Raw genomic sequence first — 16779 nt, 5'->3', positions numbered from 1 at the left:
AACAAAAAAATTATAAATATTTTAAAATTTTCTATGGAAAATTATAGAAATTTCAAAAATTTCCATGTAAATTATGAATTTTTTAACCAAATTATATATATATATATATGCATATATTTATATACACATATGAATACTTTTGATATATATGTATATATATAGATCATTTGCATGCATATACATATGCATATTCAAAAATGTATTTACATAGATAGTAAAAGTTCAAGAAGTCAAATATGATTGTTGTGGAATGTTTTGAGAGTGTTAAAGCTAGATCATACCTAAGATGACGGACCCTATAGTAGAGCAAGGATGAACAAATATCAGTATTATACGTGATACATTTTTCCAAGTTTGATTTTGAAGTAAAATAAATATATTTATTTATTTATTGATTATTAAATTAGGTTTTAAAAATGTTATTTAATAAATTATGATTAATTTAGTATCATAAAATATTCCAAAAGTTTTTAGATGCTAATATTTAATTAAAATAATTTAAGTATTGTTTTAATCACCAATTTATTTTTTAAGAAACTTTAAATTATTGGGTTAGTTGTAGAATTAAAAAAATATTAGTTTATATGTTTCTTTTAAACCATATTGTTTTAATCGCTTTAATTTATTTTAAACATTTATAGGGCAATTGACAGAATTTAATTTGAACATTCATCAACCAAGATATCAGAGTGGCAAATATTTTAAAAAAAAAAAAGAAAAAAAAAAGAGAAAGAAAAGAAAGCAAATTTGACAGCTATCGAACATTAAATCATGGAATTTCACCAAGGATATTGTAGATTGTTGCTAAAAGCAATGAGATAGTAATATTTTTCTTGACTATTTTCAATCAAATTAGGCTAATAAATTACCAAATTCGACACTTCCTCCGGAAAATTTATAAAAGTACTTACTATTTACATTGAAGATGTTCAATGCGTTTTATATAATTTAAAGCTAAATGCATTCCATCATTTAGTCAATATTATATTGCGGAGTCTTGTCCTTTGGTTCATATATGTCCTGTGGGGTAGTATACGTTATTCATTGCAGTGGGTCCCGTTCCGTATGATATCCATAAAGGAACGTATAATGTGAACAAGATTACATTTTACTATCAGCATTTAAGTGAATGGAGGCCCATCAAAGCCCCAAAAAACTGAATAACATCAAAAAATCTCATTCGCACTGGAACTGTGCGATTAACACATGGCATCCAGGACATAGAACACTATTTATAAACCAATTGTTAATTAGATGTTCTCAGGGAATGTGAATAAAAATTGTTGGGGATTCTTCCTGAGAAACGTCATTAATTCCCTATCCTCTATGCTAGCTACTACAACATATATAGTTGAAAATATTATTACCTATATATGTCAGTCTTTGAACTTGATTGTTAGATCTTACTCACCCCCCATCAAGTTTCTTAATTTTTCCCTTATTATCTGACAAAGCTGAGAAGGCCAGCGGCGCTATACAAAGGCTATGCAAAGGCATTACAACAATAATCACCATGGAAGTCTCGCCAAGCAGCTGTTTCGTTCGGCGGAACTGTTTGGTGCTCTGCAAATCCTCTCATGGACTACTTTATTCACTCGGCTCCCTTTTGCCGTCAAAATTTCTGCCGCGGACTACTTGTGGAAGCTCTTCACGGTCATCGCTAGTCCTCTCTTCGCTTTCATCCTCTGCAACGGAATCATCGTCTATCTCATTGCCAAATCATCAGCAACATTTTCTAGCCAACGAAACAACACTAGTGCTAACAATGTCGTCCAGGCCCAACTCTACGACTACGAGGAAATCATCATCGAAGAAAAAAACAACAACAACAACAACAGCCAACGTGCAATAAGCTGGTCAGAATCTGAAGCAGCGCCTGAAAGTCATGATGAGACTTCCAGTTCCCGTATGATATCGTCGTCGATAGAGGAGGACGTTAATGTGTACCAAGACAAGCAGATCATAATCTCTGAGATGAGCACCTGCAATATTAAAAATTATGAAGCTGACACTGATGCGGACTCCGATCCAGACTCCTGTCATCCAAAAGCTTACGGCAGGAGGACACTGTCTGACAAGTCCAGTCGAGAGTGTTGTGTGAAGAAACATGGAGAGCTCCGGCGATCCAAAAAGGACAAGCTTTCGGAATATTATGACGTTGAGTGACGAGGAGCTCAATCGCGCCGTGGGGGCCGTCATAGCAAAGCAGTTAAGGCTTTGTCGCCATGAATCCCTTTCTATCGTGCAAGTTTGAACTGTATTACTTACTGACTAATATTGGTTATTTGACTTTTGATATAGCCTTGTAATGAGTATAACTGTTTATTGTTATTAAGTGTAACTACGTGACAGACTAGATAGGAACTATCAAAATGTACATATATATCGATATATATATATATATAACCTTCTAACATGTCAATGGATTAATAGATATTTGCATATTAATCACAATTCAATTTATTACCTGTTACTAGTTGACAAAACTGCACCGTACTAATTTTTTCATTCTTTTTTTTTTTTTTTTTTGAATTAAAAACAAATTACGTACGAATGCTGTCCAAAGAAAATTATATTAGCTTTTCTCCAACTCAGCAGATAACAAAACCAAAGACTTGTCTGCAACTTCAGAATTAATTCTTTTGACAGGTTGTTTGGGAACCGGTCCAAAGCCAATTAAGCTCATCCAATTAAAATTGCAACTTCAGTCAACAAAAGGAGTCACTTACCATGACTGCATACTTTACCAAGGAGATAGTTGATAACTTATCCATGGCTGGTTATACACACACTTCAACCTACTACACTTGTCCACAAATAGTGGCTAATCCAGAATGGCTTATGGATAGCGATGCCACAAGTCATCATAAGCTTTGCATCAGAAAATATGGAGCAATTTAGAAACTCTTAGTTGATAATGGACAATTAAAGTTTTGAGCCATTACTAAAACTCCATCCAAAGATATTAAATCGAATCATATACTTCATGTTATAAAACGAATTTTGTTGAGCATTGCAAAATTGACTTTTGATAGTAATGTGGTTGTCGAATTTAACCCCAATTCTGTGTTTGCAAAGTATCAAACCATGAAGAAGCTTCGATTGCAAGGAACTCTTAAAAATCGACTCGATCAAATTTCTCTTCCCGGCATCAATAAAACTGAAACGTTGAGTTCTTCTTTCGTTACTACATTTGGCAGAAATCTTAGTTTCTTTAGTTGTTTTTCTTCAAAATTTTCAATTCATACATTGTGGCCGTTTAAGACACCCCTCCATTCCTGTTATTAGAACAATTGTCAATGAATGTGCCCGGATAACCACGAAGAATCAAGATTTTTTTTAGCAGAGCTTTGCTCCCCCCACCCTCCTGTAGCTGTAGAAGTAGGCCCGTCGCTATGAAAAGTAATTATTAATTGGTATTTGACGTCACAGTGCTTGAGATCAGCATGCAACGTGTAAAAATTTAATATACGTGGCGTTCCTTAAATCATACAGGTAGCTATAGGAGTAGTGAGTACATACGTGACATGAGTAGTCCCAAATTCTACAATTTTCTTTCGTTTCATACTCTCCTTAGACAATTAAGCACACTTAGAATACGATCTAACATATATATATATATATATATATATATTCAAAGAGATACATTTTTAAATTTTTTTTAGACTTTTATCTATTTAAAAATATGCAGATAAATAATTAGACCCCCATACTATCAAGCAGGATACATATTTACTATAGCATTATTTTTTGAAATAAGTATATATTGTACTATAAATATATATATATATATTAGCAGGAAATTAAGTAATATAATATATAATGATGTCCGATAAAAATAGAAAAAAAATATTGAATAAAAGATAAATAGAGTTTAGATGATGGTAAGAATATATACATGATGATGTGATGACTTTAATATGAAATATTCTTTTATTAGATTTTGAATCATATCGAATATTAAAATTTAAATTTTAAAAAAGATCAATTATAGATTTAATGATATACTAATTTGTTTAGAAAAAATAAACCTTGTCGGGATATACTAATCCTATTTAGTAAAAGCGAATTTTGTTAGAACTTAGTAATTAATATAATTTTCAATTTCATCACTTGATGCAATCCAAAAAATAAAAAATAGAATCCTAATGTTAAGAACATGAATTAATACATAGTGCATCTCAAGTAGGTTACCTTACTTTATTAACTAAGATCCACCCTTGATGATTAGGGAATTTTTATTAAAATATAAGACTTAACTCATTGATATAGAATCCAGTAGTTATTAAGAATGAACCTTAGTTTAATAAATAAATATAGATTTTACTTTAAACTCTATATATATATATATATATCATATTCACATTGGACAATTAAGGTGTTGTCCTTTTTTTAAGAAAAGAAAACATAAATATGTGCAGTAATCCTTTTCTGTTTTTGTTTTTTTTCGAGAAAAAAAATTGTTAAACAATAGAGAATGAAAATTTTCCCTTTTTTTTTCTTTTTTTTTTATTTTTTTTTCCTTCCAAACGCTGAGTGCCCTAAATTCTAATGGGTCAAAGTTTTGGGTAACTAGTCCATGAGAATTAGGTAAACTTTGGCCCCTGTTTAATCGATTCAAACCTCGTTGGTAATAATTAATGAATTCTGGGAGGGAAAGAAAAAAAAAAAAAAAAAAACGAATGAAAGAAACATGAAACGAAAAGAGGTTACCAAACATGTTTTCTAATTTTTTTTTTTATGAATAAAATAAAAAACAGAAATGATCATCAAATATGTTACTATTTTTTTTAAAAAAAAAAAAACATAAGCAAAAATGAAAAACAAGAAATAAAAAAGAAACCATATTACCAAACAAAACCTAAACCAATTTATTAGAGCACTTATGTTACATACACTAAAATATTTACTAAATTGTAATAGGTATAAATTTTAAAGATCTAAATAAAATATACCCAAAACTTTTGAAAGATAGGACAATCAATTGGCTGTTGTATATAGCAACACTTCAAATGTATATGACGAATGGAAATCTTTTATTTTTATTATTTTGTTCCTATATATGGCTGATAGAATCTTATTTTATTTTAAAAAATAATTTATTTATTTTTTTACAGTTCGTTTATTTTTTTATTAACGATTTTTAATGCATGAGATGAAATTATATCAGTCTTTCACAAAGATAAAAATATTAAAAATGGACTTGAAAATCTGGATTCGATAGTTGACATATGTGAAGACAAAATGATAATTGTTTCTTGATATATGTGAAGACAAAATGATAATATAATTTAATAATATTCATTGAAAGCCATAGCATATATAACATAAAATTAACATAAAGTTGCCATGTCATAAACCACAATGGCATTATTCCACACACCTTGCATATTAATTATGACTGTCATCAGCTACAGCTAGGCAGCCTTAGCATACAATACACTTAACATAAAATGTGGCCATACATATGTATATGATGGCATTATTCCACATACCATAGCATGCATGCACATATATTATATATATTATATGACTAGTGCCAGATGGCAGCCTAGTTCCTGGAAGGTGCTTGTGGTGAGAGTACTGCGCGAAGTACAGGAAAATTGCCATCACCAATTGACACATGGGCCAATAATCCACCATCGCTGCTAGTGCTTTCATTCTTAGAATTGATCAGCTCTTGCTGTATCTCGTTCCAATCAACGGGCTTCAGGACTGGTGCCCTGACTGAAGTATATACCTGCATATCATTATCATGCGTATAAAAATCCCAATCATATATATGTCTAATCATGTATTTGATAAAACTAAGCAAATATATATATACATATAAAATGAAAAAATAATAATATATAAATAAAACAATTATATAGAAAATGCATGAGCATCATGATGATTTGCTAGTATGTAATTTACGTAATAAAACAGTAGTACAATATTATTAAAATATGATATAATATAATATATAGTAGCAAGGTAGCTTAATTATATTTATGTAGTTACTTTATTCGGGGAATTGATTTGATTGTCCCACGCCACAATCCAATCAAACTCAATTTCGTCATTAATATGGCAACGATAGACGATGGCCCCTGATGAACGAGCAGGTGGTCCTGCAACTGGAACAGATCCGAGATGAATAAACCAACCCTTCTGTCCTCGATCCAGCTGTGCTGGGTATCCTTGACTTCCATACGCACCATACCAGTCATGGTGCCGCCCAGAAAGTTTGATTCCAGTGGCATTGTAGATTTTGCCTAACGTGAACAGGTTCTCAATGGCCATTTCTTGGATCAGCTAGCTATTACTCACTATATTCTTAAGTAGGTACTAAGAAAATAGTTTAATTGTTCATTGCCAATCAATAAACTATATATCTATATATATAGTAAGAAAATTTGTGCCAGCTAGCACAAGTAGTTGGGCACTAATTACTCAGTGCTATCTATTTGGAAAAAAACAAACTCCGGATCTGGCCCACTGCTCTAGGTTGGGTAATTAATTAATTGATGCAAAATTTCCACACCCATTAAATATTGGTTCACAACACATCATATAATTGTATATAACCTGTATTTGATGCCTTATAAATTTACATATATACATGTGTGAGTTCACCAACTGTAAACTATATGATAAATTTTGACAATAAGGAAATCAAGAAAATATATATAAATAAACTTGAACATATTCACCATATATTAACAAGCGACTGCATGTATTCATACAACTTGTACGCAATAATTTTAATTATAGTACAGTAAAGCAGAACCGATCTAACTTCATACGGGCCTTTTGAAAGAGCTTTACATTTAAGTTTTGTTTGGTAAAAAGAGTATTTTTTTTTTTTTTGTGTTTTATTTATTTATTTATTTTATTTATTAATATTATTATTATTATTTTGTTGCTAAAATAATTTGCACTTAAATTGTTCACGTGGTAAACTATCTCTCTCATATCTATTTGTTAGATGAGAAAAGATAGAGTTTCTATGATGGCTCCAGTCTTGATGTTGATCTACATGAGTAGAGTGCTGTTGTACATAATCACTATACGTCCATACATCTTGTTAAACGAAGAACCAAATAAAAAACACAAGATATAGTTTTTATCATAATTATTTTTATTTTTATAACTAAAATTGGATTTCGTATTTTTTGAGATGATGGCGGTTAAATAATTTAATTATTTTGTATAAATTTTTTGAATTGCATTGACAAATTAACTAATAAAATATAATAACAATTAAGATGAATTAAAATAAAAAGATTATATCTGCACTAGCTAGAGAACTGCTGACCAGTCTCCCAGGTCTACGACTCCCATATATGTTTTATCGTGTGAAACTATTTCCATTTGGTATTTGACGTCACAGTGCATGAGGTCAGCAACGTGGAAAAATTTAATACACCTGGCGTTAAATCATGGGGACTCATTTATAGGGAGCTATGACTAGGGATAGTGAAGTACATACATGCAACAGGTCATTAGTAGTCCCCTCAAAGTATATACATATACATATTTACCAAAAATATATATACATATATATATATATATTTCGAATTTTTTTTCGTTTTGTCCTTAAACAAAGAATGTCTAATGTGAACGTACAAGTTTGTAATAGAATAGTTTCATTTCTAATAAAATAATGAAATCCCGTCAGAATGAGAAAAACTGACAAGGAAATAAATAGATGGTCCTAATATAGGTCTCAAATTCACTCTAGACAATTAACCCAATTTATTAGAGATATGGTCTCGAGTAAGAAGTGTGAATGGATGAATAAAACATTAAAATGTTTGGGATTTTTTATTAGAAACTTCTACTTATAAGTCCCTTGCAGTCATTGTGGTACATTATATGCCAATTTTGATTATATGTACGTATTGTTATTACGATTATGATCGGCAAATAAAAATCTGGACATAAATGTGCGGTTCAATCCGCGGGTTGATGAAGAACTTTAGGTCATCCTGTAAAGCATCTCCCACAAGCATTTGTGCGCATGTCTCGTATGGTGCTGGCTTGGTAATGAGATAATCACATAGTGGCATACACAATTAATGCACGCCTTGCATATGTATATATCAATCAATTCTAAAAATTTTACGGCTCCATCTCTCTCTGGCTAGGCAATGAGATAACCACACAGTGGCATACACAATTAATGCACGCCTTGCATACATAGATATCGATCAATTCTAAAAATTTTAGGATCTATCTTTCTGTGGCTAGGCCATGAGATAATCACACAGTGGCACACACAATTAATGCACGCCTTGCATATATAGGCCATGTGTAACACCCCGTCCCGAATCGCACCGGAATCCGTGCACGTTGACCGAGGTTGACCGTTGACCGAAGGGGGTCAAAAGTTGACTTTTTGACTCGGTGAGAATTTCGAGATGACTAGGGCACCGTGGTGAAGTGCACGATGCCACGAGTTCGTAGACTGGTAGCACGTCGAAAACGGAGCTACGGTTTGAAAGTTATGGACGAAACAAGTTGCGGTCCAAACTGTCCAAGGGGTGCCGGAGTTGACTTTTTGTTTATGGGGAATTGAGCTTTGACTCATGCATGGTTGTGAAGTGCTCGTCGATACGAGTTCACAGACTAGCGGCACGCTCAAAACGGACATCCGGTTAAAAAGTTATGGACGTTTGAAGTTTACCGGATACCGTATTATTTTAATATTTTTTTGGGTCGGTGAACAGTGAAATGCCACGTGTCAGTTTCTGATTGGTCCACGTGGCATGAACAGTGTCACGCAGGGTTTTAATTTTGAAAAAACTCTCGGGGAAGAGAGAGAAAGAGAGAGAAGAGAGAGAAAGAGAGAGAGGAGAGAGAAAGAGAGAGAGAGGACCCGCCGGCCACCGGATTTTGCCACTGTTCCGGCCGAGTTACTGTACACGCGCCGGACAGAAAGCTTGCCCACCTCATTTCCGGCAAAACCTCCAAATTTCACGGCGAACGGCCGCCGGACGCGCCCGGATCGGACGTCCGAAGTTTGGCGGCGATTTTTCCCCTCCACCGCCGGCCACCGCGAATCGGCACTATTCCGGCCGATATACAGTACACGCGCCATACACCCAGCATCCTCTCCTCAAGTCCGGCCTACCCACCAAAAATCACGGCCATCGGACCACCGACGCGCCGGGATCGGAGCGTTTTCCGGCGAGGGGTCGAAAATCTTCAAACGGTGATTTCTCCGCCGTCCGACCTCCGTTTTGCTCACCGTCGGTCCCGTTGGATTGCTCTCCTCACGATCTACAAATCTGCAAAATTTCACAGCAAACGGCCACCATCGGAAATTACTGTTCCGGCGACGGTTGCCGGTGACGTGGCGGCCCGCCGGAAAATACTGTTCCGGCGAGTACCCGAAAATTCCGGCCAGCTCCAGTCCGCAGTGTTCGACCTCCTGAACCCAAATCCGACTTCCGTTTCCACCAATTCGCGACGGTTTGGGAGAATTGGGGAGCCGAAACCCGAAAAGCTTCCCGATAAAATTCCGACCCCGTCGGGTACGATCATCGGAAATTAAGACCGGATCTGTGATTAGCATCACTCGAGCTTCGATTCGGTATATAATTCGTAAATTTTAGTTATCGTTTGTGTTTTGACCCCCCGGGTACCGGGTATTATTTACCCGAATAAAATATTAATTTATTTGACTGTCTGTGAATTTTGTTCTAGGAGCACCGGTGAGTCGTAGAATTGATCCCGTAGTGGATCATGGGTTAATTGCGTGCTCCAGGTGAGTGACCCACCTTCAAATTAATTTTGGGAATTTAATTGGTGAATATATAATGTGTGATTTAAATATTTGAAATTTAATTTCTATGTGCCAAATATTTATTTGAATTATTGTGGAATTATTTGTGAATTTATCGGATTTAAGAAAATGTGTATTTCACCAATTTATGCCATGTGAAATTATTTTATGGTTTTGAGGATTTTGAAATTGGTGTGGTTTTAATGGTAAATTGGGCATGATTTGATTTTCAAATATTTCGAAGAAAATATTTGGTTATGTTGGTGATTTCAATTTTTATAAAATATGCCCATGGAATATTATGAGATTTGATTATGATATTTCGAGAAATTATTTATGCTTGGAAAATGTGGATATTTGAATTGATGGATTTGGGAGTTGGTGGATTTGAAAATCATGGAATTTATGGTATGGATTATAAGGAAATTGTGGAGAATTTCCCGGTTCAAGCGGATGGATTATGCCCGCTATGCTTATGAAAAATGTGAAATTTGTTTTATGATTTAAATTTATGGATTTTATAATTTTTAGATGCACCGTGCACGTACTGGTGTTCTGATTATGTGATATGGTATATGTGATATGGTTAGTGTGCACACGGTTGTGATTAGCGCGCAGGTGGGTGTGATTAGCGCGCAGGTGATGTGATTAGCGCGCAGGTGGGTGTGAGTAGCGCGGGGTTGATATTATGAGGGTGTCCTGTGGATGCCATCGGAGAGGGCGGCCACCCCCCTTTGGCCGGGACACCAGGTTAGCAGCGGCGCTGTGGGACGCCACGCGACCGTATGCCGGTTTCTCTCTATAACCTCCTGTCTGGCGGTACCTTGGGACGCTGGGTACTGTTGGCGCCACTGGTATATAGTGGGTGCATCAAATGATTTTCAGAACTGTGTTTTAAAAATAAAATGTTTGGAAACTGAATTGGAATTAAAAATATAATTGTTACCGCTTCTGGTATTTAATTGATGTCTTGGTTTCGGGGAATATGGATAAAGGGTTTTGTGAAATTGTTTTAAAAGGGGAACCTTTCCAACTGAGAGAATTGTAAGGGTTTTGAGAGAAAATATTATTTCCAAATAATTATTATTTATACTTATTACTGTGATAATATATGGTATAGTAGTAGGGTCGCTCACTGAGATGATTAGCATCTCACACTCTTAAATTCCGTTCCTCTAGGTACCAGGTTGTCGGCGTTCACTCGGAGCGGACTTGATCTTCCTCGCTGTTTTAGTTTGTACTGTACCCTGTTTTTCTTTTATTGCAGTTGTAATATTTCTTTCACTCTTGTTGTATTTATTTTGCACTGGATTACTGTATTTATTTTTTTAAGTACTGCAATTTGTGGAACCAATTTGTAGTTTGTGGGAGGAATAAGGGGATATTTTTGAAGTGTGTTTTCAGTGCAGGTAAATTTGTGGTAAGTAAATCCCTTAGGGGAGGTGCTGCCGGATTTTCCGTTGGAAGGTTCGGTGGTATTTCCCTGGGATCAGGGCTGTCTAGGGTTCCGGAGGAGGAATTCTGGACGGGTCCTGACAGTTGGTATCAGAGCTCTAGGTTCTAGTATTTCGAAGGGACTGTGCATTGTTGTGCATCCTATCCGTGTTTAATCTCTCGTTTTACCCGTGTGAAAGCTTTCTTTCCGTTTGTCTCGAAGTAAATTCGTTGCCCGAGTTTGAATAACTCTAATCTTCGAGGGTGTCAATTAGGATCATCTAGCCTAACGGGGAATTCCTATGGCCTAGTCGATGGTCGAGGATGCCTTTTCTTTTTGAAGGTCAAGCTTATCATCGTGAATGGTATCCGTTTCGTTCATGGAGAAGAATGATGATTGCCTAACGATGTGTGTCGATCGATTTCAAGGCGTCAAAATATTTTCCCGATCGATTATCAAAATTTAAATGCTTTTCAAAGTGGTATTTGAAATTAAAGGTGTTTTATTCAAGTATTTTTGGTTTGTGTTCATACATGTATCTGTATGTTATATTGTTTGATATTATACTGCACCATATGGAGGCGGCGAACCAATGTGGTCCATGTAGAGCTAGCCCCATGATCATGTTGCCTACGAGCCCGGGGAATTGGACGGCCAATATAGGCAACCACCCTGGTTTGTATTGGTAGCAGAGTGTCGGCGACAGTTGGAATCATGGATTACGTAACATGTAGAAGGTGTTGTACGTACCTCCATTACAAGCGTGCATATTTTATTTTATGCTATGGATTTTAAGATATGAATTTCAATGTGGAGTTTTAACAATTGCCTATGCAAGTTAGGTATATTTGAAAAATATATTTTATTATTTGTTTTATGTTATGGTTTTTCCAAAAGCGACTTAAGGTTAAGTATCGCCAGTCGAGAATCCAAAGCAGGGTATCGTTGAGTTCAAAAAGGAGATCTTAAAGGAAGCACGCGATTCAAAGTATGCGATACACCCCAAGGGTACCAAGACGTATGGAATGCTCACTGGATGACATGGTGGTTTGGCACGATAAAGGAAGTTGCAAGATCCGAATAAAGGTACTTAAGTCACCGACAAGTAAAGTAGGGAGATGTAAACATGGATTTCGTGCTTAAACTATCATTCACAAAGAGAAGGTACGATAGCGTTTAGAGAATCAAGCAAGCTCCGGATAGCGACTAAAGTTCTACTTGGTGGTTGATGAGGTTAATGAGATGAGGATGATTCCTTAGGCATGGTTAGATGATTAAGCATGGTTATTTTTCATTCTAGAAGCTAAGATCTTGATATCTTATTTCCTTGGAGATTTAAGGTTCGTATTGGTGGTGCTTTATCGATTCAAGGTGGTTGATATTGTTGGTGATAATTTACAATGATAAGGAGTATGATTTTTGGGACGTAGTTAGAATTTAAGAAGTGTGGAATACTTTATTGGGTTAAGGATCTAGTGATTTATTCATAGTATTGGTGGTGATGCTAGAATTAAGATTTAAATTTCTTATTGCTTGAGGTGTGGATTCATGGAATTTATTTGAAATGGGGGAAACTTAGGGTTTTCAAGAATGGTATTTGGATGTTGAGAATTTTATTCATGACCTTGATGAATTTAGTTAAAAGAAAGATTGATGTTTGTCGAGGTTAAGACTATTGGTTAATCAATGAGGAGCAAGGGTTTTATAATTGTAAGTACTAGGAGGGTAATCGAATATAAGTGAATTAATCTCAACCTTAACTTGGTGATACCAGTATTTGAGGAAATTAGACTTAAGTTCTAATCTAACCTTTTAAAGTGCTGATCGAGTCACGAGAGTTGGTTGTTGGTTTAAGGATGCATGCTTTAGAAGCACCTTATGGTTAGCGTTCGACTATGACCAAGACTTGTAGATCGTGTTCTCGTGGACCAATTTGACTATCCTTAATTAGTGGGCATGAGAAGGAAAGTTGCACAAGAGGGAAGTTAAAGTCACTATTAGGCGAATGTAGTGGCAGATGCTTTGAGTAGGAAGGCTACTGGATCCCTTGCTCACATCCAAGTCATCTAACTACCTCTCATGGTGGAGTTGAAGAAGATGGGGGTGTTAATGCATATGCATCCTTCAGGAGTTCTCATGGCTAGCTTCCAGGTACGACCGGTGTTGGTGGATCGTATAGTAGAGACCCAAATGGAAGATCCTAAGTTGAGGACAATTAAGGGCAAGGTACAAGAAGGTCTTGATCCGGAATTTTCCATAAGGAGGGATGGAGCCCTCGTGTATAAAGGACGAATTTGCGTTCCGGATATCCCAGGACTCAAGAAGGAGATTTTGGAGGAGGCGCATAGCTCGATGTATGCGATGCATCCGGGAAGTACCAAGATGTACCGGACGCTTGTTAAGTATTATTGGTGGATTGGTATGAAGAGAGAAGTGGCAGACTTCGTATCAAAGTGTTTGATTTGTCAACAAGTGAAAGCAGAAAGACAGAAGCCTTTGGGACTACTCCAATCTTTACCGATTCCTGTGTGGAAGTGGGAAGAACTCAACATGGACTTCGTATTCAAGCTTCCTTCCACATCTAGAAGGTACGACGGCATTTGGGTAATCATTGATCGTCTCACCAAGTCGGCACACTTCCTACCGGTGCGAGAACGTTTTTCACCCGAGAAGTTAGCCCAGTTGTTCGTGCAAGGCATACGTGGGATCAGTTCAAGATGGCCTTCTCTACTGAGTTTTGTCCTCCTGCCTACCGTGAAGCAAGAAGGAGAGAGTTCGAGGAACTACGACAGGGGAACATGACGGTGATCGAGTACGAGAGGAGATTCCGAGAACTAACAGAATTCTGCATGCACCTGATTCCCGACGATCACACGAAGAAGGTGAGGTTCATAGACGGATTGAAAGAGAGCATCGGCTACACCCTTTCCGGATCAGTACATCCCACCTATCAGTCCGCCAGGGATGCAGCGCTCGAGCTAGAGAGACAGGAGGAGATACACAGACCCTCAAGGCGCAGATCTTTCGAAGGTTCGTATAGCAGAGTACCTCGACAGGGGGCAGCTAAGAAAGGCCATAGCTCAGGCTCAGACAGTGATGGGTTAAGCCCACGAGGCAGATTCCAGAGGAGAGATAGTTATCGCATGCCCCAGCCAGCTCGCCATTCGATCAGTGTGGATGCAAGCTTGTATCAGCAGTCACGCATTAGTTCTCCGCGGATTTGTCCACTTTGTAGGGGGAATCATTCTGGGCAGTGTCAGATGGATGGTTTATGCTTTCGGTGTGGGCAGCCAGGTCACATAAGGAGGGATTGCCCTTATGGTAGTGGCAGTGTGCTAGAAGCAGGTCGACGGACACAGCATACAAGGGTATTTCCAAGATAGAGTTCCCAGGGGAGTCAGCCAGTAGGAGTTTCTTCGGGATCAGTACAGCCGTCTGCAGGATCGAGTCGAGGTAGAGGAAGGAGACCCCAGCAGACAAGTCAAGGCCGGGTGTTTGCTATGACGCAGCAGGGAGCCAGGACTACGCCCGACGATTTCACAGATCAAGGGATGGAAACAGACCTGATCCTGTTGGATCTATCCGGACTTGAAGTAGTGTTGGGCATGGATTGGTTGGCAAGGAACCACTTGGTCGAGGAAGCAACGTGGGAACCCGAAGCACAGATGCGTGAGCAGTACCCGTATCTGTTCCAGTGACGTGCGGAAATTTCGAGGACGAAATTTTTGTAAGGGGGGAAGGCTGTAACACCCCGTCCCGAATCGCACCGGAATCCGTGCACGTTGACCGAGGTTGACCGTTGACCGTTGACCGAAGGGGGTCAAAAGTTGACTTTTTGACTCGGTGAGAATTTCGAGATGACTAGGGCACCGTGGTGAAGTGCACGATGCCACGAGTTCGTAGACTGGTAGCACGTCGAAAACGGAGCTACGGTTTGAAAGTTATGGACGAAACAAGTTGCGGTCCAAACTGTCCAAGGGGTGCCGGAGTTGACTTTTTGTTTATGGGGAATTGAGCTTTGACTCATGCATGGTTGTGAAGTGCTCGTCGATACGAGTTCACAGACTAGCGGCACGCTCAAAACGGACATCCGGTTAAAAAGTTATGGACGTTTGAAGTTTACCGGATACCGTATTATTTTAATATTTTTTTGGGTCGGTGAACAGTGAAATGCCACGTGTCAGTTTCTGATTGGTCCACGTGGCATGAACAGTGTCACGCAGGGTTTTAATTTTGAAAAAACTCTCGGGGAAGAGAGAGAAAGAGAGAGAAGAGAGAGAAAGAGAGAGAGGAGAGAGAAAGAGAGAGAGAGGACCCGCCGGCCACCGGATTTTGCCACTGTTCCGGCCGAGTTACTGTACACGCGCCGGACAGAAAGCTTGCCCACCTCATTTCCGGCAAAACCTCCAAATTTCACGGCGAACGGCCGCCGGACGCGCTCGGATCGGACGTCCGAAGTTTGGCGGCGATTTTTCCCCTCCACCGCCGGCCACCGCGAATCGGCACTATTCCGGCCGATATACAGTACACGCGCCATACACCCAGCATCCTCTCCTCAAGTCCGGCCTACCCACCAAAAATCACGGCCATCGGACCACCGACGCGCCGGGATCGGAGCGTTTTCCGGCGAGGGGTCGAAAATCTTCAAACAGTGATTTCTCCGCCGTCCGACCTCCGTTTTGCTCACCATCGGTCCCGTTGGATTGCTCTCCTCACGATCTACAAATCTGCAAAATTTCACAGCAAACGGCCACCGTCGGAAATTACTGTTCCGGCGACGGTTGCCGGTGACGTGGCGGCCCGCCGGAAAATACTGTTCCGGCGAGTACCCGAAAATTCCGGCCAGCTCCAGTCCGCAGTGTTCGACCTCCTGAACCCAAATCCGACTTCCGTTTCCACCAATTCACGACGGTTTGGGAGAATTGCGGAGCCGAAACCCGAAAAGCTTCCCGATAAAATTCCGACCCCGTCGGGTACGATCATCGGAAATTAAGACCGGATCTGTGATTAGCATCAGTCGAGCTTCGATTCGGTATATAATTCGTAAATTTTAGTTATCGTTTGTGTTTTGACCCCCCGGGTACCGGGTATTATTTACCCGAATAAAATATTAATTTATTTGACTGTCTGTGAATTTTGTTCTAGGAGCACCGGTGAGTCGTAGAATTGATCCCGTAGTGGATCATGGGTTAATTGCGTGCTCCAGGTGAGTGACCCACCTTCAAATTAATTTTGGGAATTTAATTGGTGAATATATAATGTGTGATTTAAATATTTGAAATTTAATTTCTATGTGCCAAATATTTATTTGAATTATTGTGGAATTATTTGTGAATTTATCGGATTTAAGAAAATGTGTATTTCACCAATTTATGCCATGTGAAATTATTTTATGGTTTTGAGGATTTTGAAATTGGTGTGGTTTTAATGGTAAATTGGGCATGATTTGATTTTCAAATATTTCGAAGAAAATATTTGGTTATGTTGGTGATTTCAATTTTTATAAAATATGCCCATGGAATATTATGAGATTTGATTATGATATTTCGAGAAATTATTTATGCTTGGAAAA

The 16779-nt window shown here is 37.9% G+C and overlaps 1 protein-coding gene across 1 annotated transcript; it reads right to left on the bottom strand.

Annotated features, from left to right (window-relative positions):
* Window positions 1-5282: 5282 nt before the first annotated feature.
* Window positions 5283-6342, bottom strand: LOC125418576 (23 kDa jasmonate-induced protein-like). The gene is made up of 2 exons (XM_048462283.2): window positions 6004-6342; window positions 5283-5740 (listed from the first exon to the last, which is right to left on the bottom strand). The coding sequence occupies exons 1-2, from the start codon at window positions 6283-6285 to the stop codon at window positions 5552-5554; spliced, it is 471 nt and encodes a 156-aa protein (XP_048318240.2). The 5' UTR covers window positions 6286-6342; the 3' UTR covers window positions 5283-5551.
* Window positions 6343-16779: the final 10437 nt, after the last annotated feature.

Source organism: Ziziphus jujuba, chromosome 12 (assembly GCF_031755915.1).
Source record: "Ziziphus jujuba cultivar Dongzao chromosome 12, ASM3175591v1".
NCBI classification, from domain to species: domain Eukaryota; kingdom Viridiplantae; phylum Streptophyta; class Magnoliopsida; order Rosales; family Rhamnaceae; genus Ziziphus; species Ziziphus jujuba.
This window is presented reverse-complemented; position numbering and strand designations above follow the sequence as displayed.

Excerpts from the sequence above, each read along its gene's own strand:
- LOC125418576 (XM_048462283.2), bottom strand. The coding sequence starts at position 6,285 with ATGGCCATTGAGAACCTGTTCACGTTAGGCAAAATCTACAATGCCACT. Across the intron at positions 5,741-6,003 it reads AAATCAATTCCCCGAATAAA|GTATATACTTCAGTCAGGGC; the intron begins GTAACTACATAA and ends AATGATATGCAG.